Source organism: Pseudopodoces humilis, chromosome 27 (assembly GCF_049639895.1).
Source record: "Pseudopodoces humilis isolate 2021_Gansu_Grassland_sample_001 chromosome 27, ASM4963989v1, whole genome shotgun sequence".
Lineage (NCBI taxonomy): Eukaryota > Metazoa > Chordata > Aves > Passeriformes > Paridae > Pseudopodoces > Pseudopodoces humilis.
This window is the reverse complement of record NC_142226.1, coordinates 2,448,444-2,475,353: the sequence shown is the minus strand read 5'-3', so window position 1 is coordinate 2,475,353 and position 26,910 is coordinate 2,448,444. Positions and strand designations below refer to the sequence as shown.

The following is a 26,910-nucleotide window of genomic DNA, read 5'->3' as shown; positions in this document are numbered from 1 at the left end:
CAATGTCCCATTCAGCCACATGGCCTCCTTATTTTGGGCTGCTGGCATCAGGAGGATCGAGGTGGGACAAGACCAGCCCTTGCATGACCACCCTCCTCCTCACCCCACAGATGGCAGTGCACACGGGAGGAGGTGGGAAGAAGCTGGCCCAAGAGATGCCATTTCATTTCAGGCGCTGGGAGCTGAAATGCATAGAATCACAGAATATCCTGAACTGGAAGGGACCCGTGAGGATCATCAAAGTCCAGCTCCTGGCCCTGCACAGGACTCCCCAGGCAGTGGCTTCAACCTGACTCTGCCCATTGGGGCTGCAAACGCTGTCCCTGATCCACAGTGGTGCAGGAGGGCACAGCTTGGGCAGATTTGGTCAATGCAGGGTCTCTTTCTACCCCTGCAGTGCTGCCTCATGTCCACAGCAGCTTCCCCACTCCCACCTCACCAGCCCCAGCCTGACCCCCCTCACAATGCCTCTGGTGCTTAATAAAATTTCCATGACTGTTTCAGACCCACACTCCAGAGTCTCAGGGGATGTTTGTGCATGACATCACCCTCCCCCTCCTGTAAATCAGGCACTGGGCCATGTACAGCCATGACCCATTCATGACAGGGATAAAATCCAGATGTTCCAGTGCTACGTGCAGCTGGGTCATTTCCTTTTTTGGCTAAAAACGTGAGGCTCTGGAGGCTGACTGAAAGAGGAGCCTGGGGGCCCTTTGTACAGAAACCTTTTGTGGGTAATCCCTGGAAACAGCAGTGCAGAAAGCCTGGCTTGTGCTGCTGCTGCTGGAGGACAGGCTCAGCTGGGAACCTCTGGGCTGGAGCTGCTCACTCACCCTGCAGGGCCCAGCACAGCACCAGAGCCCAGCCCAGGTCACAGGGCACCAACAGCAACAAAAATCGTGCTAGAACTCCATCAGCCACCAGAGCAGAGCCTTTGCAGTCAGGAGTGTGCACACACCAGTGCCATGGTCCTACAGAGGCACCCCATGGGCTGTGCCCATCCTGCACCAGAGCAGCACCCACGGGAGCCCAGCCATGGCTGGAGCAGGCAAGTCCAGAGGAAGTCACAGCAGCTGCTGGGAAATGTAAAGGATCTGTGGAAAACAGTTTCATATGTTAGGGAATAAATGGCTCCCTGACTGATAAATATGAGTAAAGAGTGTGCAGCACTTCAGGGAAGGCTGCCAAGAGGGGACTTCGGATATCCTGGCTGAAGGCTGCGGCAAGATGGAGTCCCCTTGGAACGTCCCCTCGGAATGTTGTGGCACAGCCAGGAGTGCATACTGCAGGGCAGGGAGGCTGCTCTGCACAGCAGGGTTGGTTTGGTGCTGCAGCGATCTGGTCCCACACCCAGCCTGGAAACATGGAGCCTCCTGCTGGGGCCTGTCCTGCAGAACTGCCTGCCTGTACAGACAGCAAGCACGGACAGATGGACACCCCCAGCCCCAGAAACCCACTGCAGCCACCCAGTAGGAGGAGGGAGATGCTGTTGCTCTGCCACAGCCACAGGGCCAGCGTGGCTGATGCTGGGCTGTGGTTTGGGAAGGCAGGCATGAGCACTGTGGAGGTTGCCTGTCCCCAGAATTGGATTAGGGGCAAGGCAAGGCTGAGCAGAGCCCAGCACCAACTCAGCACTCTGCCCTGTGCCTGCTGTTCAAAAGACTCAGAAGAGCAAGTGTCACGAAAACGGTTTATTGTATAAAGCTGTAGGGAATACAGAGGACGCTGAGGTTTAGGACAATTCCTTCTGGAGATGGCTCCAAGCTCCTCTCATAATAGCAAACACACAAATTCTGATTTGCTGTCGTCAAAGCTTCCAAACAAGGATTCAACAAGGATCTGAACACAGAGTAGTAACACTTCAACATGCATTATGTTTTCTGTTCCTAAGTGAAGCCTGAGTGGGGGGGCTAGCCCCTTCATCCTGTAGTTGTGTACAAAATGATGGATATTCATGACAAATGAGTACAAGAGGGAAAAAGCCCACAAGAACAGGTTAACAGAAAAGCATGTGGCTGACTAAGAAGGAAAGCAGGGTTGGCGAAAGTGCCCCAGCGAGACAGAAGCAGAAGGATGCAGAGACCAGGCAGGCATGAGCATCCCACTGAGACCGGCCTTAGCCCAGGGCCAGCTCAGCCATTGGGCAAGGATTGCTTAAGGCCTCATGTGAGTCTGGGATGGTTCAAGACACCCTGTTTTGCACTTAGGGCCAACTGGGACCTGGGCAATGCAAAGTCCCCTCCCCACAGATGCCATCTTTGCTTTACTTCTTGTTTGGGACACAGGGAAGGATGAGTGTGGCTGGAAGGAGCCACCACTCCCTGCATACCACTGGGGACACAGGCAGCCCTGGAGGAGCAGCTTGTGGACATCCTGCTGCCCCCTCAACTGCTCTCTGTGCTGGAGCCCTGTGCTACTGCAGAACCTCCCAGCAGCTACTAATCACAGGCACTGCGGGCAGTGCTCCCTTCCCTGAATTAACAGAGGTCTCTGGTGTTCCCAGTGCTGCTGGCAGCTGGGCTCTGCATAGCAGTGCCTGTCCCAAGGATCCTCATGAGAGGGATGGAGAAGGAATAAAGCCCTGAGTGCTCCCAGCATGCAGCATGCCCTTTTGTAGGGCTCAGCCAGATGCATCTGAGCATCAGCAGGCCAGCACTCCCAGCTCCAGCTCAGCCACCCCAGCCATGGGAGGTCACAGCACAGGTGGACAGGAATGGGGTAGTGTGGGTGGGCAGAATGCCCCGTACCTACAAGTGACATTAGCTCCTCATTCACAGCTAAGACAGCGCCTCCATGCTGTGCTGAGCAAAGGGTCTGGCCTGCAAAGGGTGCGGTGCTACAAAATTCCAGAGGCGGATCCCATCTGACAGGTTGTATGCTCTTCTCCAGGCCACACTCCATCCTGGTGTCCCCAAACCTCCAGAACAGAAGACAGTGCCCTGCATGCCCGGGCCAGCTGTGCATATGGGAAAGCTGTGCAAAGCCAGCTGTGACAGGTCAGCATGGCCAAGCTGCATGGCCTCTTGACACACTGCCTTGTGTCACCTAGAGCGAGGGAAGCACATGGAGAAAGAAGTCAGCGCTGTGCCAAGGGGTGAATACATGCTTGCCAGCGTGCACATCCAGCAGCCCAGTGCTGAAGCCACTCCTGCCCTTTGCTCAGCTGGGCTCGTGCCTGGTTAGACGGGAAGCGAAAAGAAAGAGTAAATAATGGGGGGTCTTGAAGCTCCTTTTTCAGCTTTATTTAGCTTTGACTGCACAGAGACTGCACAGCATACTCTAGCCTTCAGGGAGGGGGCACAGGAACCCCCTGAACACACCGTGGTTTAGGGTCAGCCCCCATCTTGGGTGCCTTGTGCTCTGCCCCCAAAATGCTGCTGGGGAATCTGGCACAAAGGCCCTGAAGAGGAGAGGAAGCCCCTGCCCCACGGTGTCCTCGGGGGCTCATAGGTCGCTGCTGCAGTCGCGGCACAGGATCTCATCATTGTCGGGGATGAAGCCTTTCCCCACCAGCGAGGTGCTGCAGCGGGCGCAGTTGAAGCAGTTGTGGTGCCAGTGACGGTCCTCAAAGGAGACGTATTTGCCACCGCCAAAGCCTGTGGGAAGGACAGAGGACAGTGTCAAACTCTCTGGGGAAACTGGGATGAGCTTCCTGAACAGATCGAGCCCTGGCCTGCTCATCTCCAGGTCAAGTCTTCACACATGGCACTGGTGGTAGCACCCAAAACACACCCCGGGATCAAATAGATCTGAAATGCGAATCTCCACTCTGCCGGGGGAAAAGCACTAAAATTGCTTCAGAGCAGACTTTGCAGGGTTGACAGATTTGGACCAGAATCACAATTTTCTCCCCTAGGAAGAGCAGGGAGAGGAGCTGTACCATTACAGTGGATGAAGGCAGACAGAACTACTCAAATCCTGGGAAAAGACATCCTGCCACCAGCTCAGGCCCAGGCTCCTGCAGAGGCTCCACAGGAGCTTCCTTTCTCTGCTGGCAGTTGTTGGACTAGTGAGCTGTGACCCTCTTCTCCCCAGGACTGCAACAAACTCATAGGGACCAGAGGAGAAGTGGGTGCCTGGGAGCTGTCCTCAGCCAGAATCATCCTCTGAATCACCAGCTAATTCACAGCTTCTCCTGCCTTCCCAGTAGCAAGAACCTGCGAGTTGAAAGGGGGAAGGTCAAGTAGGGGACGACAGGAAGGAAGCCAGACTCTCTTAGGGGGTTCTGCAGAAGAGGATCCCTTCCTTCCCCTGCCTTAGGCAGGTACAGCAGGTCCAGACGCCCCTGCACCAGCTGCTGCTCTAGGCTTTCCCTGTCTGTGAACGACCTTTTCACAGGACATGGCAATCAGTATCAAAAAAGGCAAGCTAGAGACATGAGATCATGCTTCGAGGGGTCACTTTGGAGCCTTTACCTGTGGGTAGGGGGAATTCCTCCCACAGAACACAGTTCACCACTTTGAAAGACACAGACAAAGGGACAGAAGTAGCCACAGGCTCACTGTACCACGAGGTTCCTCGGAGAGCTGTTCTCCTCACCTGTGATGGGCTTTGTGCAGGCACTGCACTTCTTGGCATAGAGGTTCCCAAAGCACTTGATGCAGTATGGGTTGTCATCCTGGGAGGTGAACTGCTGCCCAGCCAAGGGGGTCTTGCAGCCCATGCAGACAAAGCACTCCTTGTGCCAGGGCTCATCCCGGTAGGTCACTCCTCCCTTGGTGAGGGTCTGCAGGAAGAGAGCACATGCTGGTGACACACAGGCAAAGGGAAACAGCCCAGCTGGGGTGCTGGCACCTGAACCCTCCTCTGACAGGGCTCAGGCAGCAGCAGGGAGCTCCCTATCCCTGCATCAGAGCTGGGGGCTCTGGGCTCTCAGGCCACACATACCTTTTTGCATCTAGTGCAGCGAGGAGCGAACTTGCTCTCGTAACAGGGGACACAGTAATAATCCTTCTTGTCTGGGATGAAGGACCGTGACCCAATGGGCTGCTGGCAGCTGCTGCATATGAAGCAATGCTCGTGCCAGGTCTGTCCATTGTACTCCAGCTTACGGGAGCCTGCAAAGAGAGCCCTGCAGTGACACGAGGGAGTGGCACACGTGCACACAGGGACGTGGGGGGCTGGACAGGGTGAACTGTGGTCCTGCACACTTGGCTCTATGCTTCCCCTCCCCGTGGCAGCTCACCACCACGGGCAGCTGGAGAGGGGGCCTCAGGCCCACAGCACAGCCACAAGAGGAGGCCTGCAGGAACATGTCCCCAGCACTGGCACAAAGGCCATGGCAGAGATGTCTGACGTAACCTACATCTAAAGATGGTGCCAAAATAGCCAAGTAAAGACACACGCCTTTGCCTCAGGCCTTTTCCAGAGACACTCATACGTTTTCAGTCATTCTGTCTCTTCTTGTCAGCACACAGCAGAAAGTGCCCAGGAAACCCTTTGTTATCTCCTCCCTCATTCATTTCCCCACGAAAAAGTGGAACAGATAGATAGGGCTGCTGTGGTGATCACAGCTTGGGATCATGCTGTCTTGCTGGACAAGCAAAGGACCCAGCCCTCTCCATACAGTGACAGGAAGGCAGGAAAACAGAGATCCAACTCTCTTCCACACTGCTCTCATGCTGGACCTGCAGCTCCAATTGACACTAAAAGAGCAGGAACAAACTGCAATGCTCGAATCTGCCTGCTCCTACCTGGCATGACGGTCTTCTCACAGGCGATACATTTGGAGGAGAACTCGCTGCAGTAGCAGTCATTGCACAGCAGCTCCTTGCCCTGGCAGGTGAACGGCTCATCAGCCAGAGAGCGGTCGCAGCGGAAGCAACGGAAGCAGTGCTCGTGGTAATGGCGGTCCTCATAGTACAGCTCCTGGGAGTACAGCCAGCATGAGGAGGGGACCAAACAGGTCAGGAACTGACCTGCTTGTCTGCCCGGTTTCTACTCACCCTGCAGTCGTGGCCGATCAGCTCCTTGCACTCGTCGCAGGTGTTGGCGAAGTGTGCATCATAGCAGGGGATGCAGTATGGGCCATTGTCCATCTGGATGTACTTGCGCCCATACAAGGACTCCTTGCAGTTGTCACAGTCGAAGCACTCCGTCATGGTGCTGGTCTGAGGCCCTCCTTCACCTGCTGAGATCAGAGCAGCTGTAGGTCAGTAGCAGCTTAGGTTGTCTGAGATGTCCCTGCACAACCCTGCCACCTCCAGAGTCCCTGTACTGAGCCAACAGCTGCTGTAGCACAGGGGACAGACCCACACTGAGCTCATGCTCTGGGGCTGCATGCACTGCCCTAAGAGCCTGCAGACATCAGGGCCTGCAATGAACCCTGCTTCAGGCTTATACTCCAGCTCACAGCTGGAACACTTTGGCACCACTCAGAAAACCTGGACATGTCAGCATGCAGCTATGCTCCTCACTCTGCTATCTTCCTGGGAAGTCAAGTATCAAATGAAAAGGGAGAGATTTCCTGCATGAAAAGTTTTTGTTTGGCACCAAAAGTATGCACATGCCACGTGGTTGTGTGTCCGCTGTGATATCTGAGAGCCAGGCACCCTAAGGGAGATCAGTCTGCCCAGCTGCCCGTCAGAGACCCACGCTCAGCCCTGCATGGTCTGTAGCAGGATTCCTCACAATGCCTGAAAGCTCTGCCTGAGGGGCTGCTAGCAGCTCAAACCCTGGAACTTCTCCAGAGGTTTAAACCAGGTTTAAAGCTGCTCCATAGGGAAGCAGGAATCAGGCATTCTGCACTGTGCCTTGGCTGTGGAGCCTCGTCCCAGCAAACTGTTCTGCATGTGTTGCTCCATCTACAAACATTCTCCAGGGAGAAGCTATAGGGGCAGATGGGTGTTCCACAGCACCTGTTGGGGCTTGGCATGAAGGAGACCTGACATCTCTCCTTGCTCCTTATCTCCCACACAGACAGCAGGTTTGTGGAACTATTTTGCTTTCTTTGGAGCATTGACTCCAGAACAAGACTATCTTCCTCCTGTTTAGTTTAGTCTGGTTATTCCTAAACATGGAGTTTTCCAGTTGCAAAATCACACCCTTCTTTAACCCGGGCTGCTGTCAAGTGTAGACAAGCCCACTGAGTTACACGGGAACTGTCAGCTGCAGAGCACCTCCACTGCAGTGTTCTTCACTAACCCACCCACTTCACAAAGAGCAATCACAGCTCAATCTGCAGTTAAGCATTTAATGGTCAGGGAGCTCCCTACCAGCCCCTGCACCCCCTCCCCACGGCTGGCTGTAGGTTGAAGAAGGCAGCCTCCAGGGCAGGAGCTGATCCAGACAGCTCTGACTCACAGCCCAGAGTTCCCCAGGGCTATTCTTGGCTAAGCCACACAGCTCCCAGCTGTTGTCAAGCTTGGTATGTGCCGATAGGACTGATGGAGAATAAATCCAGTGCTCCCACACGGCTACGTGACCAACCGAGGGGAAACAAAGTCCCTTTTCAGACACTCGTTACCAGCTGCCACCCAGGCCACTGCCTGCTCTGTGCCCTCCAGCGTGGCAGTCCTGTGTGGCTGTGGCCACAGGAGCTGCTCCACGGCATGTCTCTGCCAGCACCATGGGCTGGGGCCAGTGTCCAGCAAGCCTCCCCCAGAGCTCCAGCCAGCAGCTCTGTGTGCTGCCTGCAGAACAAGGCAATGTCCAGTCTGTTACTGGACACGAGGCAGGCACATGGTGGTTTGCTGCAAGGTGCTGGACTGGACCTGCTGCTCCAGCTCTGCTCCAGACTGCGCTGCCCCCACAGTGTCCCTCCCCTCTGGGGCAGCCCCGAGATGCTCCTGTGACTGGGCAGCAGCTCCCCTGACCCCCACACAGCCCCTGGCTGTTTCTCACCCATGGCTGCCTTCTCTGCCACCCCAATTGCCTTCGCACTCTGAAGCTACCTGAGACGTTTCTCTCTGGCAAATCAAATGAAATTTCCAACTCTCCTCCTTCCCCCTCCCAGCCCTGGTGAAGGGAACTTTCCAAGGTGTGTCTGTAGTAAGAGGACCTCTAATGAGCACTCCTGGCCTGGGAGCTAAGGCACCGCCAGAGCAGGGAACTTCCATGTTTCTCAATGGGCTGCACTTCAGCTCTGTAGTCCAGTAATAGAGGCTCAGAGGACATCAGAAAACACAAAAAAAGAAAAAACAACCTGAATGAAGATTTACCAGTAATGAGGAATAAGCCTGCTGAGCACTGCTACCCTGACGCTGTCAGAAGAGGAAGTGAAAAACAAACCCTCTAAGGAATGATATACCAAGGAGGACCCTAAAGTGGGCCAGGCTTGCCTCCCCTTGGAGTAGCTTCTCCCCAAAGTCTGTGTATGCCTGCTGCACACTGTGAGCTGAGTGCTGCTCCCCGGGCTGTGGGTGCAGCAGAGCCATGCAGGGAGTCTCACATGGCCAAGGCTGCAGTCAGCACACACGGGAACAGACTTTGCGCTGCCTTTTCAACAGAACAAGAACAGGCCCAGGAAGTTTGCTCAGGGTTATTTGTGTTAGATAAGCTGTTTGCTCCCTTTGTTCTGCTCTCACATGCAGAGCTGGGCAGGGGCATCGAAGCCTGGGCAGCACCAAAGCAAACGCAGCATCTTCGTCCCTGAGATGTTGTGCTGTGAGACCAAACACACTGGGAAAAGGAAGGTGGGACAAAAGAAATGGAGTAAAAGAAATAGTAGAAAAGCCCAGAATTCTTATTCTTCTGTGAAATCAATTCTTCTGTGATTGTAATGATGAACCTGGGAATTGCCTTCCTTATGAAAGAAAGAGGTAGTTTTAAAATGCATTGAAAACCCCTTTAATCGAGGCTCAGACATAGAAGGTAGAATATAGGCAATCACTCTTGTGCCAGGGAGCATGTGCTCATCCTTTGCACCACCCTGTAAACATTAGCTGTGTGTTGGGTGTGCTGGGCTGATGTCAGGAACGCCTTCAAATGCTAACCAAGGTGTTGCCCTATAATGATGGGATTGCAGTTGCAAATAGAGCGTTTGCCCATTGCCAGATGGCTCCGGTCCGGGGGACAAGGCTTGCTGAAGCAGGTCCCTTGTACAGGGTGATGGTGGAGCTGCATGTGGGATATTGCTCAGCTGTCTCACTAGCTGTTGGAGGGCAAAAATAAACACAGATATATGCCTGCCAGCTGCCTGCCTCCTCTTTCACTCTGAAAGATGTAGTTGTGTTCATGGAGCAAAGGAAGTTCAGCTCCTCTCCTGTGCCCATGAACAAACAGCTTTAGGAACAAGAGCTCCACTCACAAACAACATCCAAAATGCTCCACGATGCAAATCTGATCAGTCTGGAGCAGAGCTCAGAATAGCCTCATGTATGGGAAAGGTCAGCAATTTGTCAAGGAAGCACAGCAAAGTCCACTTTCTAATTAGAGAGTAACATGCACCCAACACCACCCTGGTGTCATTGCCCAAAGCCGATGGCTTAGCAGCAGTCCCAGGGGATCATTATATTAATTTTAGCACTAATAAACCGGGGATTTGTTATGCAAAGGAGGCAATACAGACAGCGTAGGGCCCGATCCACACAATCACTGAAGAGTTTAACTGGCCTTTTGAGACGGTTCCTCCTACAATGAACTCCTTAGATGCGGAGTCTTGTGTGTGTGGTGAACCTGTAACCCCATGTAACTTCACACCAGTTTTTTTGTTGTCAGCTCACAACCAGCTGCTCCACAGAGTCACCCTAGAGTAATCCATGGGGCTATTCCTAGGGAAACACTTCATCTTTCCAGGACATAGGAAAAGACCTGCTTTTGACTGTCTGTCAGGTCCCTGCCTATTCTCACCTCCCCAGGGCTGAGCATAAATATAAGCAGTTGTAGTTCACACCTAAACAGACACACAGAAGAGAAAGCACGACCTCACTGGGGCAGGCAAGTATTCCCCATGTAAGGATGAAACAGTCCAGGGACATGGCTTTGAAAGACAGTCCTCAAAGCACTCCAAGGTCAGCAGAGGAGAAGAACACTTTTTGTTCCTGCTAGCTTTCCAGAACCATTATGGGTCCTGGAATCTGCATGAAATTGTTTCTGCCTGCTGCCGACCCTAAAAGGCAAACCAGCTGCTTGCTCTGAGGAGCAGCTCCAGCCCCTCCGTTATGCTGGGACTGCTTTCATTCCACGTTTCCTGACACCACTTCTGGGGATCTGCACAGGGTCACTGTGCACCCTGGCCCCAGGCTGGGTTTTTGAGGGGTAGGGGCAGCTCCCTGGGGTGCTTTGGGGCTTTCTGCACACTGCTCATGCTGCTGCCCACCTGTACCCTGTCACTCTGCTCCAGAGCCCACCAGCATTGCAAACCTGGTGCATCCCTAGGGCTGTTAGAGGAGAGCTCGAGGCAGCTGGGGAGAGGTCCCAGTGCTCCCTCAGGGTGAGCCAGCCTGCATGGGGCACCCTTGGGAGCAGAGTTGCATCAAACCTTCACCCGCCTGCTTGCAGCACCAGTGAGTCACTTCCTGCCCTCAGCTCTCTCCTCCAAGCTGCCTTCCAGCCTCAGCCCTCCCTGGGACAGCTCTGGAATCTTAAGTAGGAAGGAGGGCTCCAGCATGGCAAGGAGTAGAGTCTTTCAGTGACCACAGGCCTCACAGGACAGCTTCCCCTTCACCAGCACAACCAGAGGATGCTGCAGGTCATTTCTCCAACACACGGGGAAAATTTGGCTCTTACAGGCAGCCTCAGAGATCAGCAGATCAGCTGGGTGTATGGTCACAGGCTCCCTGCAGCAGCGGGGTGTTGTGCTCATGCATGTGCGTGCACTGAGCTCTGCTGAGCCAGCTGTACCTCAGCCTTTCCCCCGAGCATGGGCAGGACACCCTCCTGCCCACAGCAGTCACGGCTTCCTCCAGGCTCTGCAACAGATTGAGTAAAACGGCTGGCAGCACTGTAAAGAAACACCTTGCATTTCAAATAAAATAACTTGCTGTCAGCAAGGTAAGTAGCTTCCTGAAAATGTCTGCAACTTTGTGAGGAAGAAGCAGCAGAATCCGTTAAAACTGAAGTAGCAGAATCTGACAAGCCACAAGACCTAAACTGAAGCATGATTTTAATACAGGCTTAGAACGACAAAATAAAGGTTTCCCATTGTTCAGAGGGGATCTCTGAAGTGCCCCTTCCAAAGAACAAAGCTGTATCACAGACTCCTAACAGCTCTGCACAGAGATAAAGGACGGTGCCAAAACCACACCTATCCCACAAATGTCTGATTGTACTCTTAAACAGAATACAATCAGTAAGAAAATCACACCTGCCTCCAGTCCCCAGCCTGCCCGGAGGTGCCTGTGGGAAACGCTGAGCTGTTTGCACAGTCGTGATGGAGACATCACACCTGGTCCAAGGTGAGCAAGGCCAAGCTGCCACCACTGCTGAGCTCCTGAGGTACCAGCAGCACAGGCAGAGACACAAGAGACAATTCAGCCCTTGCTCTGGACTCTCTTTAAGGAAAGCTAATTCTACCAGAGTCTGAGAAAGAAGCTGAAGAGTCCCTACTGTGCAACCATAAAATTAAAAACTCTGCCTAGGAAAAAAGGAGGGAATGGTTTCAGAGTTAAAAATTTGGTACTAAACATCTGTAGGGGTTAACTATTTTAGGTTCTGAACAAAATCCTGGCCCTTCAGAGGTGTAGCTAACAGCAGTAAAACTGTTCGGGACCACGCAGAGCAGGCAGTCTACATCATTCTGCTGACATTAAAATGGAATGTTTGCTCAAGAGATCAACTGTTAATCTTATTCAAAATGAGCACAAAGTAAGCAAATTCTGTGCACTCAACAGGAAGTGAGAAATTGAAATCATTTGGGCACTTTGGATCCATCACATTCAAGCAGACCATTAATTGATGGAGGAAGCCTGAAAGCAGAGGAGCAAGATAGGAACACACCAGAAACTTCTGCCCAGCTCAACACTGACCCTTCTGTCAAGCAGTTAAGAAACCCATGGCTTAAAAAATATGCCAGGAGAGATTCTGGCTTGTCTCTGAGGAAAATGCAGAGAAATGAGAGACAGCCTGGCCGAAACTCCTCGTGACAGGTACCTTTCCTGCCACGTGCCAGTGACAAGCAGGGGATGCTGGCAGCCAGGCACAGCTACCACTGAGGTGGGGGGTTGGCTGAGGGCAGCAGCTGCACACATGGTCACAGTGGCCATAAGAGGAAGAAAGATGCTGAAGCCAAGTTTCAGGGAATGTGACTGATCACAGGAGCTTTGGTGTGATCAGAGGAGCAAGAGCTGCAGTCCAGGGAAAGGGCTGCTCCTGTCTGTTCTTAAAAAGGAGCAAGGGACAGGTGTGCAATTACTCTCAATAAACATATTGTGAGCATGTTACAAGCTAGCACTGAAAGTTTAATTGGTTTATGCCCATGTAACCCACAGCCATATAAATGCCTCGCTGTTTATCCAATTTAACAATGCCAGGACTCCTGGCAATGGTGTTTTCAAGATCTCTTTGCCCCACAAAATAAAGGTCATATGCAGTACAATAGAATTCAAACATGAAAGCGTGACAGGAAATGACTAACTGCACACTGAGGCCAATGTACCTTCATCTTGGATCAGCTCAGCACACAAGAATCTTCCAATTCAAACAGACATCACAGCCTATATGCAGAAAAAATAATCTGACTGCTCCAGTTGCTAGTTCTTGGGGCCTGTGCATCTCAGTATAGATACTACTGCAAAATAATGTAATTCCGCTCTATTTCCCTGAAGTTCTATCACAACTGAATCCTTACGCTGTAGTTTGCACTTTTCCTTCCCTTAGAGACAGCTGCTTTTAAATCGAGGATGAAGCCATTCTTATTTCTGAGTTGATACATAAGTTAAGTTAGTATTTACAAAGCTTTTTGCAGTCCTTAATAAAAGATACTTACGAGATCATCCCTCTGTTTTGACCAAAAAGGCAATCAAGGGACTGTCTCAAGCACTGGATGCAGCCCTAGTGATTGTGGTTTTTGCTCATGTGCTGAAAACCAACCTGTACAATCTGAGCCCAGTCCCCCTATTCCCTGTCTCCCCTTTTCAGCAAGCCTGAAAGTTCTTTTCCTGATTAACACTCTGCTCAGCTTCATGTTTTTTTTCAACAAACAAAGCAACTTTGACTTCCAGTAGTAGGAAAAGACACATATCCCAGACATGCTTTATTTAATGCATGCCTATTACTTAAAGGGCAAAGTGAATTTTTTCACCAAATTTGGTCAAAATACTCCCTCTTCCGATTTGATGCTTTGTCTCCCAAACACAAGCTGGTTTCTTGCATATAAGCAGATGGATGGATGGAGAGAGGTAATGTGCATCTGAGCCCTGGCAGTTTTGTCCCTTTTGGGGCTCTCCAAAATCCGCAGAGGGATGAGGAAGGTGACAGGGGATGTGGCAGTGACATTTGTGTGCTCCCTCTGCCACAGATCACTGCAAGCCTCTCCACCTGCGCTGGCTCTTAGCCCAAGGAACACGGACAGTCCCTATAAAGCGCTTTTTACAGCTGCTGGTGTCCCTTGCGAGCAAAGGCAATGCCAGTCCTGCAGCACGAAGCATGCGAGCAGCTTCTAAATCTGGGGAAGGACTGAATGCTGGCAAAGACGAATTGTCTCATGTTACCACCCCGGGAAGGGCTTGACGGTTCTCTGAAACAAAACCTCGGATCATCTGTTGCCCGGGAGATGCTGTGTGTGCCAGCTGCAAGCCTCCCGAAACAGGGCAGCGCTCTCAAGGGCAGCACAGCGGAGGAAAACGAGGAAAGGGGACAGATGGGATCGCTGCGAGGAGGAGAGAACACCTTCTAGTCACTGCCTTGCCAGCATAGAAGTGAAATAAGGTCCATTCTGTGACTGAAGACTTCTCTGCCAGGTGATCTGGGTAGCACGTGTCATTTACTTTCACGCTACACAGCTGGTTATCTTCAAACCATTCTCACTGACACCTTTAAAATTACCCTTAAGTACTGCAAAAGTTAAATAATAGAAGCCATCAGTTGCAACTGTCACGTATTTCACGTAGAGTCTCTACAAAATAACTCCTTGCAAGTACTAAAATAAATTTGTGAGATGCAACATGCGCTCCTGGCTCTGCTGTGCAGAGATGGTCTTTGGTGGGAACCATGAAAGGGAAAAGTGTGCCACATCCAAGTGACTGTGTGGGAACAGCTATTTTAAGGGACACATGCTCACAAAATATAGAATGCCTTTATATCACGCAGCTACACATGGAGTTTCCAGTCCCATGCCCCTGCCCACCGGACACGTCTATCTCAGAGCTGGAGCTGCTGCTGGCAGGCAGCTCAGTAAACATGTGGACTGACTGTGCCTAAAAACTCAGAGGAAAAGCTGTTCCTTTACAGAAAAGAATCCCACATGATCAGAAAAGAAGTAACAACATCAAGAGTCCCTGATCCAGGTCTGTGGCTCCTTTACAGAACCTCATTCTCTCATTCCCATCTGAGATTTACAAGGAAACCTACATGAAATACATCTCTCACAGGTTAAAAAGGATCAGAAAGACCAGAATTTTCACTAACAGAGGCTCCTCTCTTGGCACCTTTCAGCTGAAGACCAAGAAGAACTGCTGTCTCAGCCCTTGAAGCAGTAGATGTGAAGCAATGTCTCATTTCTTTGCTGCAGGGAAGGTGCTCCACACTCACTGATGCTGATGGAAGCAGCAGCAACGTGCACTCTGACTACAGGAAAAAAGTTCCCAGAGCTGTTCACATGCTCAAGCAGCCCGAGGATCAAGGGCTTCAATGCAATGCCAACAACCCGCCCTCTGTTCTCGAACTGATCTGAGCAAAAGTGCTCCATTTACAAGCTATTTGTCCCAAACTGGCAAACGCTGGAAATAAAAGCTCAGCCCGATTCTGTTACCTTGCATTGCTGAAAGCAAAGGAGCAGCACAAACCCAGCTGTGCCAAGGTGGCTCCCCTGGTCCCTGGTCACAGTCAGCTACAGCAGGTGCCACCAGCCAGACACTCTCATGAGTAAATCATCACTTCACTAGCAAACACTCAAGTGCTTGTCCAGCAACAAAAGCAGTCACATCATAAACCAAGGCTGACATCAGCACACAGATTGTATTTCCAAAAGGGTTTAAATGTCATTACTTGTGACTAGAAATTGGACACTTGCAATAGAAGTTACTCTAAATTTTCACAAGAGACATGATTCCAGTTTTGTGTAGACATATTTCACTTCCAAAGCCTTTCTATTGCTCAATGTCCTGATGACAGAAAAAGAATAAGCAAAACTCCTAACATAAAGGGAAAAACTCATGAACATCATTATTAGCCTGACTTACCGAGTCAGGTGCTAACAAGGTGAGCAGCAGAACCTGGATTGTCACTTGAAAGGGTCAGTGTGGCTCAAACAGCGTGATCTACTCAGGGCCCCATTATTCAAGGTCTCTGCCTTCATCTTCCATTCTTATTCTAAGTTCTGCTCTACATCTTTTTCTAAAATTAAAACTGAAAGCTATCAAGGACCTGGAAGCATTATTTCATCAACCTGTAGTTGTTGCTCTTTCACACGGCACGAAGCACGACACAATCTGTGCACCTTCACCAACCTGATGTGCACTTACAATTTCCCACACTCAGCTCTGGGCTCTCCAAAAGCAACACATCCAAGACTTCTACACATGCACTTGGGCCAGATTTAATCTTTCTGTGAGTTATATGATGTTTGCATAGGGCTGAGAAATAGCAGAAATAAAACTTCTCTTGGCTGAGATAGATGCAAAACATGCTGTGCACTTTTTGCTTTTAATGACTCTTGGTGAGCACCACTACTAGTCTATGTATTCCAGAATGTTCTGAGGTAGGCACACAGCAATTTTCTTGATGTGCACTGTTCACTGAGTTAAAAGGAACCACTAAAATGCCTTTAGATTTAAATGTTGACTTTTCTTTTTGAAAATGTCCATGTGTCAAGGAAAGAGGCAGATGAGAATAAATAATCCAAATTTAAGGACACAAACTAAAGATTTACCTGGGAAGCAGTTTAACTCCCTTACTCTCTACTGTCAGCAAATGTATGTGATGATCCACTGCAAGATCATTAATGCAAAATGTCCTCAGTTTCCACAGAGCTGACATCCCACACCTCTCATTGGATTGTGGCTTCCTCAATTCCCTAACAGCTGTCAGCAGCAAAAACATTATTTACCCTTGTAATACCTGCAGGTCAGGGAGTAATGCTATCTCCCTCCTGGGATTTGCACCTCAGAGGGTTCTGGCACTAGGCAAGGCTGTAGAACTAAAAATGGAACCAAGATCCAAGTTCCATCTTTCTTCTCCTTCCGAGATGCAGCACATACCCCTGTCAGTGGAAAGTGTGACGCCCACTGCCGCATGTTACAGACCTGCGTGGAGAGATTGCACAACCCTAGCTCCGTGATGTGACGTGACGAGAAGGAAGAGAGGGACGTGGTCTTTAAGGTCCAGCCCTATAACAGATAGACACAGTGCTGTGCTGTTACAGAGCACAGCTAATCCAGACATCTCTCAACCAACACCATGCCTCTGCTAGCTGCTCTTGCTATTTAAACTTGGGGGTTTTGCAGTGAGCAGGCTGAGCTGGCAGGCAGAACTGGAATAGGGCAGCACCAGGAACTTAGGCACCAGTTCAAAAAGGGCTAGTTCTTAGGAAAAAGCCACGTTTTCCTTAAATGAGGGTAGTGGAATTCAAAGGTGAGGTCAAAAGCCCGGCAAAAGTCAGGAGTTGAGGCTGGTACTGGGGCTCATGATGCTACAGACACAGTCCTTGCACTCAGGGACAGCTTAGGACCCATGGTTTTTGTTGTTACTGGCTTTTTGTTGTCTTCCCATCCTGAGCAATATCCAGGAAAACTGCCATCAGGTGTGGACCCCAGAGAGGAATTTTCATCTTCAGCTGTTAGGCCTTTCATATACATATTTTCTATGATTCCCTTTCTTTTGTTTCATTAGAAGAACTACAAAAAGACATTTTTTACAAGAAGCCTGAGTGTACACGCAGGTTGTGTGTGATCTGCAGCCACACAGACCTGAACCACAACAGAAATTACCTCTGACACACTCACATGAGGGAAATCTTGTGGGCTTGGATCATTCAAGAAATAAGGTTGCTTTACAACTACAGGAACAACACATGGCCAGAATGCATTCTAAATGGGTAAGATACAGACTGAAAATCAACTGCTAATTGTTTTTGCAATTTGTATTTTATATTAAAAAACCTCCTTAAGACCTTAAGAGGCAGAGCTGAGCCTAGAAAGGATTTTTGTGGCTAAACCTGAAAGCAGGGATCTAGAACAGAACTAGTCCATTACATCTCAAACCTTGATCCTGGGTTCTGCCTCAAGCAGCTGGGATCATTTCTCCAGTTAAGCAAATTCCTGTTTCTAAAACCCACTCTGATATTTAAACAAATTTGGAGAAGATGCTGAGTAGTCACTCTGCTTCACAGATAACAAGATTGGAACTGTATTGTTTGATGGATTTCTAAGAGAACACTTGAAATTTTGACAAACAAATTGAAAATATCAAGGTCATATTTACATTCCAGGGTAATAATTAAATACTTAATATCTTGTGGTTCCACTATTCTAGGTTTTTCTACACACCAAAATATTTAGTCATGTGAAAACCATCTGTAGCAGCTGGAAGACATTAATTTGCCTGCCAAGATTAATTAGTTTAAAAATACATAAATAAAATGTTCATTTTATTTCCAAAAAGCTGCTGCTCTTGGTTCTCTTAGGGTGCTGGTGATTAATGCTTATAGAAGGTCCTCAGAAAGAGGTATCAGATGCCAGTTTCACAAATATCTGTTAAGTAAAACAAGGCCTGTGTTTAGGTTAAATGCTCTTCTGGACTAACTCAAGTCATTATTCACAGCAATATGAAAACTAGCTTGCAAACACTTCAATCCCTATTTTTAGTCTTTTTCCTATGCTCTCAAATCCACAATGCTGAAATCTGCTTTTAAAAACAGATGAAAAGAAATTTCTCTTCAGGACTGGGGTTCAAATACCCGTGTTCAAGAATTACAAAATCTAAGTTTCTAAACATGTCTTTTCTCTCCAAGAAGTTCCTTCATAATCTTCACAGAGCTTTTCAAAGTCAAGCAAACAAGACACCCAGCTGAAACTGTAAAAAGGGTTGAATTTGGCTTAGTATCCATAGGGATCACTTCTCTGGCCAACAGCTTGCAAAGGGTTATTTCTTGGCTCATTGTTTTTGTTTTGCTGGAAGATGTTGAGGTTTTAGTGAAGTTTCTGCAGAGCATGCAACAGCATTCAACATTTTTTTTGCTCAGCTAACAAGTTAAGTCATCGCAGCTCTCCAATGGCTTGAAGATTATGGGTGTAGGAAAAGGGAATGCTCAGAGAGGGGAACTTTTGAGCAGTCACCACTAAACTGTGGTTAAAACAGACACCAATGACTCTATTCAGCTCCCAAACCTCAGACAGTTTCCATTTTCTCAATAACAAAGCATTTTTGTGGAATGAGGTAACAGCCTCCATCTGCCAGGTCGACATCTCCACTAAGATTTCTCAAGAGTGTGGCTGACGAGGGCTGGCCCACAGAGCCAGCCATGGAGCGAGAGGCAGAGAGTCCCTTTTGCCTGGGCAGCACAGGGACAAACTGCCACGGGACAGACATGGATGGAGAGGAGCCTCTGTGGCACCAGCACACAAACTCTCCTGGGAGTTTGATTCACAAGCAGCCTGGAGCAAGCCCCACACGCTGCACAGCTGGAGAGTCAAAAGGTCAGGAAAAGGGTTGAGGCTTGTCACCACGGATGGCCAGGGACAGGCAGGAGGGAGCAGAATGGGTGCCACAGGTCCAACAGCCCATGGTGGGTGGGTCATGAGCAGAGCGTGTGGTTCAGAAGCAAACACGGGTCTGCAGGCACACACTGCCACATGCATGGTGCAAGGGGCAGGGCAGACATCCTGATCCCTGAGGACAGCCCTGCCCCTCGGACCGGCCACTCAAGCTGCCATACACCCCCCACACCTGAAATGCTAAATATCTGAGGCAGAGCAGTTACAGGCTCAGAATACAGCTTGGAGAGGGTTTGGTTTTGTTCTTTCCTTATTTCTTGAATTTGGCAGCCTATATTTTGACCTCTCAGTTCCAGGGATGCTGAGCACCCAATCATTCTTTTGATTTCAGGCAAAGCCACCTCAGTTCTTCATTTAAAAAAGTAGACATTCATTTAGATCCAGATGAAGATTCCAGCTCCTGCCAGGACCCCCTCATCTGACTCTTGTCTCCCTGTGAGTGGCCAGTCACTCAGCTCCCTGCAATTTTGAGACTCTCAGTTCCAGATTCAACCTCTCCACATCTGGTTCTCCCATTTAAAGCAAGGCAATTTTCCAGTTGGTTTTCTGATGGCCTTTGCATTCCTGTAACACTTCCTCCTGAAGTTTAGAAAACATTAACACTAACCTCCTCACTCTCTTGTGTAATTCCAGCTGTGTGCCCACGTGGATACCTGGTGAGTGGCACCTTCCTTCCTGGCCAGGACAAAGCATTTCCCAAGCCCATTTTCTTCCTATGAGGAATGCCACTGTCAAATCTCAAAAATCCACCCTGCTAATACTACCCTTCCACAAGGTCAGCCAAAGAGGACTTCCATCAAGGATGAGCTTTGCTGGAGAAGGCTCCCTGGGGATTATCAGAATAGTACAGTCAAGCCCAGATGGCCACAATGTGCTGAGCACATTTCCCGCAAATACAGCAGCAAGGCAGAGGCCCCTACAAATCAAAGTCCACCCTGATTTCTGCCATCTGCTGAACACTGAGGCCCAGGCTGAGGCCTTTGGGAAAGGTCAGGATAGTCTTACAGGCTCTCAAGATATTGCTTTTGTTCTCACTATTTGCTTCTCAATTCCTTCGTTAGAAGATACTAATCTCTCTGTAAGGCAGTTACTTGGAGCCAAGACTTTAGATACTATTGCAAAACATATGCTTAAAAGAGACTGGAAATTATGTTGGCAGTGTTACAGAGGGGAGCAAAGCACAGCTTTGGGTCAAAACAAACAAAAAAAATGTAAGCTAGTAAGCAATTCCCATGCAATAGTTTAGGAGAGCCAGCAAAAGCTTCTTCTAGAAAGAAAACAATGCTGTGAGAACGAAGCTAACGAGAGCTGGCTCTTGGAAAAATAAAACAGCTAGTAATGAGCCAACAGCACATATCCAAGAGAATCTTTCTGGGAAACCGACCCAAGCTGGAAAGCCCTGAGGGACTAGGGACCTTGAGGCTAAAAGCTGGCAAATTGATTCATCAGTTAAGGTTAGTCTCAATGTTTCCTACTGTGTAAAAATAATTTGTTTTAGCCTACAGGTCTCTACAGAGCACTGGGTAAATTCAGGCTACTTCCTTTGGGAAGGGAAACAGAGCATCTGGCAGAGCCCTGCCCAGTGGGATATTTTCAGGGGGTTCCCACCACCAGCCCTCCAGCCCAAGGCTGGCCCAGCACACTCTGGCCAATGACTGCTGAATTCCCTCAGAGCTTCTGTAGTGAACTGGGCACCACACACCCACTACTGGGATGGGAACAGCCCCTAAGCTGCTCTGGTCAACGTTACAACATGATGAACATGCCTCTGTAAAACCACCTTCTGGAGCCTCACTCACCCAAAATGTATGCAGTCAGGCCAATGATCCTGATACACCTGGTTTTCCAGAGTGATGAGGAAGAGACCTTTTTCTCTCTCTTTCAGAGATTAGTTCATACAGCCACCAGGATCTAGGTGCTGATACAGAGTGGCAAAGGCAAGCTTTGTCTTTGCAGCCCACTGCTTCATTGCCAGTCCAGCTCCCCAGCCACAGGACCATACCAAGAGCACAAGACAACAAATGTGTGCTCCAGCCAGGCTTCTGCGTCAGCAGAGAAAATCCCCACACTGGCACGGGATGTCAAGGTGCTGTCTAATGACTTTCTTTCTCTTCCAACTCCTCTGATTCACATTGCCATCTTCCTTGCAACTGACCTAAATAACATGTTCAGGCAGCACTGAAAGTCTTTCCATGTCCTGCTGCAATAACAGGGAGATCTTTGCATCTGGAAAGGGAATTTCACAGGGAAGTCGCACCACAGCTGAATTAACAGCGTCCTTCTCAAGAAAGGAACAGAAGCACCTTGTCTTATCCCATCAGGGAGACTTCCTGGCTGCAGGAGAACAAAGGTTGCCCAGGAGCAGGGAAAACACATACTAAGTCTGTGCCCAAACCCCAGCAGATCTGAACGATGTGGGCAGATTATTCAGTTACCTCATTTCCAGGTGTGCTGTCAGCATGAGCCATGACTGGCTTGGAATGAAAGCGGTAAAACTGTTCCTAGATCTGGACTTAGTCTGCATAATTTATGGTAATTATTGCTCAGTTGCCATTAATCCTTTAATGCCATATCACACTCTAAGCCCTCAGTTCTCTCTAACCTGCTCATCACAGATCACTCCACTGCAGAAGGGGCTGAAGGACAGGGTGCAGGACCACACTGTCCCTCCAGAGCCAAAGGCCTCAGGAAGGGAAAAGCAAAAAAAGCCACTGTAGAAGGACTTCAGTAGGTCAGCCCTCTCCAGACACACAGTGAGTATGTGTGCTGGTAACGTAGGCATTCAAACCAGCCTTATCCCCAGACAATTATAGATCTCTCCAGCTCTTCACTACAGCACCATCTGTAACTCAGGTGTCCAACAGCACTGCACCACAGGGACAATCCCATCCCTGTCACTCCACAGTGATACTCTCCCAATCTCATTCTTCCCTTTACTGTAAGCTGGGGCACTTCCAAGAGCCACGTAAATATCTCCTATCCTTCTAACTCCTTGCAGACTATGGATCTCAGTGTTACCTTACAGCAGTGGCCCTCACAGGCTATGTGCTGAGGAACTGAAAAAGTCAGTTGAAAATGCATTTGTTGCCAACAAGGAAAGTGACTGTGGGGAAATACAGAAGGGTATTCTGGAGCTGCATGGCCTGCCATAGCATTTTCAGCTGTCAGGTGAGGAAGTGCTTACCTGGGGCTGATGCACTATACCTTGCAAGGCAGGCACTAGAGCCTCAGCAGCATAACAGATGCCTTTCTTATTCCAAACATACACATGAATACAGATACAGCTCCCCTATTGCAATAGAAAGGAAGTTATACTTGATCCATACCAACTCTTCTGCAGGTAATTGAGCTTCAAAACTTAAGCAGAAAAGCTGCCAGCAAAACTTGTGCCTCTTTGTGCTACAGTTAGTCCGTAACAACTAGTATGCATGTGTTATCTCTAGTTTTTATTAGCTCATATATTTACTTTGGCTGCACATCCAAGCAGTCTTTTAAACAGGGTGAGAGAGGAAAATCTTGGACTCGCAACAATGGCCAAGCAGTTTAATCTACCACTGGGGACAAAGACTTGACTCCTATTGGCATGTAGTGCTGGCAGGGTCAAGTGTAACATGTGCTGAAGGAAGCACTAGGGAAGCAGATCTCTGACTGTTCAAACAACACCAAGCATTTCCTTGAGCTATTCAGAGTTCTCTTTGCCCCTCCTGTGTAGAGAAAATAGCTCCAGCTGTCCAGTCACCTGCGCTGGCTTCTCCACTCACTGGATTCATGACATCGGTGGCCGCCAACAGCTCCAGGTTAGATGCAGCACATTCCTCATTCCTCACAGCTCAGATGTTCAAAGCTAAGTTAGGAAGCAGTCAAGATCATGTCCTTGGCATCAGCACCAAGTTGGTGCTGGAAGATAATTTATATTCCTGAGCAGAACTGGCACTGGGCAGATTGGCCATAAACATCAACAAACTGTTGTTCCAGCCATGACACAAATCAGAAGGGTCCAGAATTAGTATCTATCCATGCTGCTGATTTAATAATTTATATTTTTTGTATTTTGGAAGTTTAAAATACTTCACATAAAAGAATCTGCAGTTTGCAAGTATGGGATGATCTACAGTAACATATTCAGAGGCAAATAAAAAATGAAATGTATTAATATTAACAATCAGATGACCACAGGACAAATCAAGTCAAAGTGAGACTACACTAAGAACAAGACTGTAAATTTCAGAATTTTTATTCCATTGCTCTTTGGATTCTGTGTTAAGACATTACTAAATAATTCATAACTATTAATTTAGCCCTAATGGATGTGTCTTCCTGATTCCTCCCAGAGTAATATTATTCTCTTGGTGGGCCTCTGTGAGTAAGGGCAGAATCATTTGTTAAAATTGTTCCATTTAGCAAGTATCAACAAAGTAGTCACTCAGCAGAGGCAGTTTTGCTGGGGTGAAATACAGGAAGGTGGAAGCCATGTGGCATTCTTCTATTTCCCCTTTCCTTTCACAATCAGACCCTTGATATTTTCTTCAACAGGAAAACTACATTCCCCTTCCGTGTAAACGGCTGACAATTGTATTTTACACCTGGTGAAACCAGAACAAAACGGAAGGAAGAGAAGAAACAAAGACCAAGGACTTTCCTCAGCAACTACATCTCCACAGAATGAAGTATTTCCCTTTCCTCACTTCAGAGCAGAGTCCAGCAAACACAGGCTTGGTGGGAAATGCCCCCTCCTCGCTGGCGAGTGGCTGAAGGACAGTGCTCACAGCAGCAGCTTCCCTGAGAGCAGCCACAAAACCAAACCAGCTCGTGAAGCTTGGCCCTTCTGCCCACAACCTCACTTTAAAAATGACCGTAAAGCTCTTGGTAGTAGTAATCTGAAGATTAAATGCTACTGGTAAAGCTTCTCTGTCCCCTAACAACTGATCTCCCTTTCCTAGATACAGGTGGTATTTAGGGTTATAGCTATCCCCTCCTTTTGGAGAAAACCCACTTGAGTAAAATGCTTAAATTGATTTTGATGATATCACCAAGGCAAAACACTATGAAGTCCTCTCTGAATTTTTCCAGTTTGGCCATAGAAATTGTACCAATTCCAGCAGAAGCAGTCGAAGTCTCCTAAGGAATGAGCCACTTGCACTCTGAGCAAAACTGCAAAGATCACTGCCAGAGCACCTGGGCACTGTGGTGGGCACGGGCAATCCGAGAACAGCACGTGTCAACCAGGGATACTGAACACCAGAGGATAAATGATTTCTTATTTGAGCAATTAAAGGAATTATGGAGCTGTTTGTCCAGTTAAGTGGTTTGGCTTTTATTCAGAGTAGCCAGACCCCAGTTTTCTGGGTACCTTTATCACATAAAAGGTGAAGCAGAGCAACAGGGTTTAACTCCTGCCTCTCTCCTGAGGTTACTGCTGCAAATGTGGCTCATCAAGCACAGCCTCATGTAAGCTACGGGCAGCAAAAATCCTACAGACATCAATGAGGATCCTGGTGCACCACCAAGAAAATCTTGTGCATCAGTGCTGCAATTGCCATAGAAGTCCTTTCTAAGGGAGAGGGCATTGGAAACACTTTGAGCATTGAGAGTAATCAATTTTTTCCACCTTTCTGCTGGCATTTCAAACACCAGCCAACCATGTAACAGCCGCAATTAGGAACACAGCAGAAAGCATCTTACCTCATCAGGCAAGCAATAGAGCAAGCAAGTCCTGGCTGGGAACAGAACCCAGTGCTTCCAAAGTTGGTGCACTGGGAATTTTGGTAACCTGCCTGCAGGGAAGATTTTTCTGGCTCCATCAGTTAAGAGTTCACCTCAGTCTTGAAGCTGCTATGTCCAAAACCAGAAAAGAACATGGCTAAACTCATACCCCTCAGGAATCAATTGACAACCAGTGAATACTGCCTACAGTCACACAGGACTGGTACACTACAGACAAAATCCCTGATGACACCAACCAGGACACCCTGATGACACCAACCAGGAAAGAGACTCCTGCCTTGCCTCCCCAGGATAGGATGGACCAGGGAAAGCTGAGCTATCCTGCTACCAGCTGTGTTCTGGGACAGCAGGGCAAACCAGGAGCTGAGCTCAGGGCAGATGATCTGCTGGAACAGCAGCGACCTCCTGTCCTCCCAAAGACTGGGAACACAGTGACCTTCAGCACCCTACACACCCCTCCTTCTTCAGATGATGTTCTGCAGGCAGGGGAAAAGCACGGATTTTACCCCAAAAAATCCAAGACATGGATGCTCCAGAAGCTGAGATCATGGAACAGTTCACAAGGCCTCCTGTTAGGGAATTCTGGCTGTTCCTAAACACTGCCCTGCCTTCAGTGTGTCCCACCACTCCTGTGCACAGGTTTATGGAGTTCATTCCAAAACATACCTTTTGCTGTAGAGGACCTGCTATAATTAGTGCCCACAACTAACCGTATCACCTATATTTTTGTCTCTTGTGCTATGCCACCATATATAAAAGTGTACAAAATTACAGACCAAGCTGGGTAAGAATGAAACTACTGCAGACAATTCTATGCCTCAAAGGAAGTGGTCAGCAAGAAAAGCAAGGGAACAATACAGTCTCCGTGTTAGGAAAAGGAAAGAATATGGCACAAAAATAAGATAGGAGAAATGTCAGACTTCCTTTTTCCTCTTTGCCTATCATGAAGTTAAACCACGTATTGACAAAGCAAATCAGGGAAATAAGGCAGTTGCAACACCTAGGCAGCCAGAAGAGTCACAGATTTCTAATGCTTGGTAGAAGAGTCAGAAAAGTAAAAGGAATGTCCCTACACTCTTCCCTAGAGGCCTGTGCTGCCACCAGGATGCTGTATCCACCAGAGTTTCATCCTTTCTTCTGCTCCTAGGAATAGGTTTTCTTCTTTGGAACAATTCCTTTACAATTTTCAAAACTGGGAAACACTGAACATAGCAAGTTCAGATTTAAGTAAAGAGACCTCAGTATCAAATCCTGTCCTGTGAAGATATGTATCCCTGGCACATGCCATCCGTTTGTGCTGCAAGTCTGTGGAGAGAAATTCCTACCACCACGCTTCACCCAGGCTAACTGGAAAGTGTATCCAGCGTCCCCATGAGTTCTCATGAAAGTGTCAGTGGTTAATGCAACCACAGGTACAGAACTGGAAACGGATAAAGAAAACAGTAAAAAGTTACCTGTAAGAAAACAAAATCCGAAATATAACTGTTGAGGAAAAAAAAAAAATTGCAAAGATCCTGAGCTACTTTTTCATGTGAGATCCAAACTGTGACTTCCGAGTCTTTGTCTAAAACACACACACATAAAGCAAGGCTTAGAGTCTTTTCCCCTCGCTACCCTACGATTCTCTGGGAAATAGCAATCACTCCAGATGTGCTGAAAAATTTTCTGTGCTATATTTGAGTATTTGGTTATAGTTTACTCCCGGGTCTCTTGGTCGAGTGAAGTCTCAGTACTCTCTTCATAAAACACTGCTCAAGCTCTCAACTTCGCAGCCTGGCAAAGGGGCACGGCCCAAAGACTGTGGTTTTCTCCTTTTGAAAAGTGGTGTGCAGCGTGCTGCCGGAGCCCAGCTCTCCGGCAAGCGACATCGCAGTGCCGCCACCGTCACCGCGCCGGGCTCCCGGGGGATGCCGTGCCTTCCCTGCAGCCCCCCCAGGGCACCCCCGCCACCGCCCGACCCACCCGAGGTTGTGGGGCCACAGGGGGTGGCGCTTCCCGCCCCCGACCCGGTCAGACCCGACCCGGCCCGGCCCTGCCCTGCCCACCTGGTCGGCGTCCCGGGGCCGCGCTGCTGCTCCCGCTGCTCCGGCGCTGGGCAGACCCGGCTCAGCTCGGCGCTGCTCCTCAGCCGCGAGCGCGGAGCCCGGCCCGGGGCGGGGCCGGGGGCGGCCCGGCGGTGCCCGCCCAGCACGGCGCTGGGGCGCCGGGAGGCGCTGCCGCCACAGCGGGGGGAGCGGGCCGGGCCCGCCCGCGATGCTCGCCGTGCGGCCGGCAGCGGGATGAACCCCGGCTCGAGGCGGCGGCTCCGGCGCTTCGCCTCCCGCGGGCGGGAACGGGAGCTCCGCGGGAAGGCTCCGGGCGGTGGCGGAGGGAGCGG

The 26,910-nt window shown here is 49.3% G+C and overlaps 1 protein-coding gene across 5 annotated transcripts; it reads right to left on the bottom strand.

The window, feature by feature from the left end:
• Positions 1 to 1,676: 1,676 nt before the first annotated feature.
• FHL3 (four and a half LIM domains 3) lies at positions 1,677 to 26,697 on the bottom strand. 5 transcript variants are annotated; one of them, XM_014258652.2, is made up of 7 exons: positions 14,849 to 14,994; positions 10,783 to 10,850; positions 5,946 to 6,130; positions 5,694 to 5,868; positions 4,888 to 5,057; positions 4,540 to 4,726; positions 1,677 to 3,596 (listed from the first exon to the last, which is right to left on the bottom strand). In XM_014258652.2, the coding sequence occupies exons 3-7, from the start codon at positions 6,099 to 6,101 to the stop codon at positions 3,445 to 3,447; spliced, it is 840 nt and encodes a 279-aa protein (XP_014114127.1). In that variant the 5' UTR covers positions 6,102 to 6,130; positions 10,783 to 10,850; positions 14,849 to 14,994; the 3' UTR covers positions 1,677 to 3,444. The 5 variants fall into 5 exon arrangements, with proteins under 5 accessions (XP_014114127.1, XP_014114126.1, XP_087923661.1 ...); XM_014258651.2 differs by lacking the exons at positions 10,783 to 10,850; positions 14,849 to 14,994 and adding an exon at positions 26,579 to 26,697; XM_088067535.1 differs by lacking the exons at positions 10,783 to 10,850; positions 14,849 to 14,994 and adding an exon at positions 26,579 to 26,690 and having other exon boundaries at positions 5,946 to 6,127.
• Between the last annotated feature and the right edge of the window lie 213 nt (positions 26,698 to 26,910).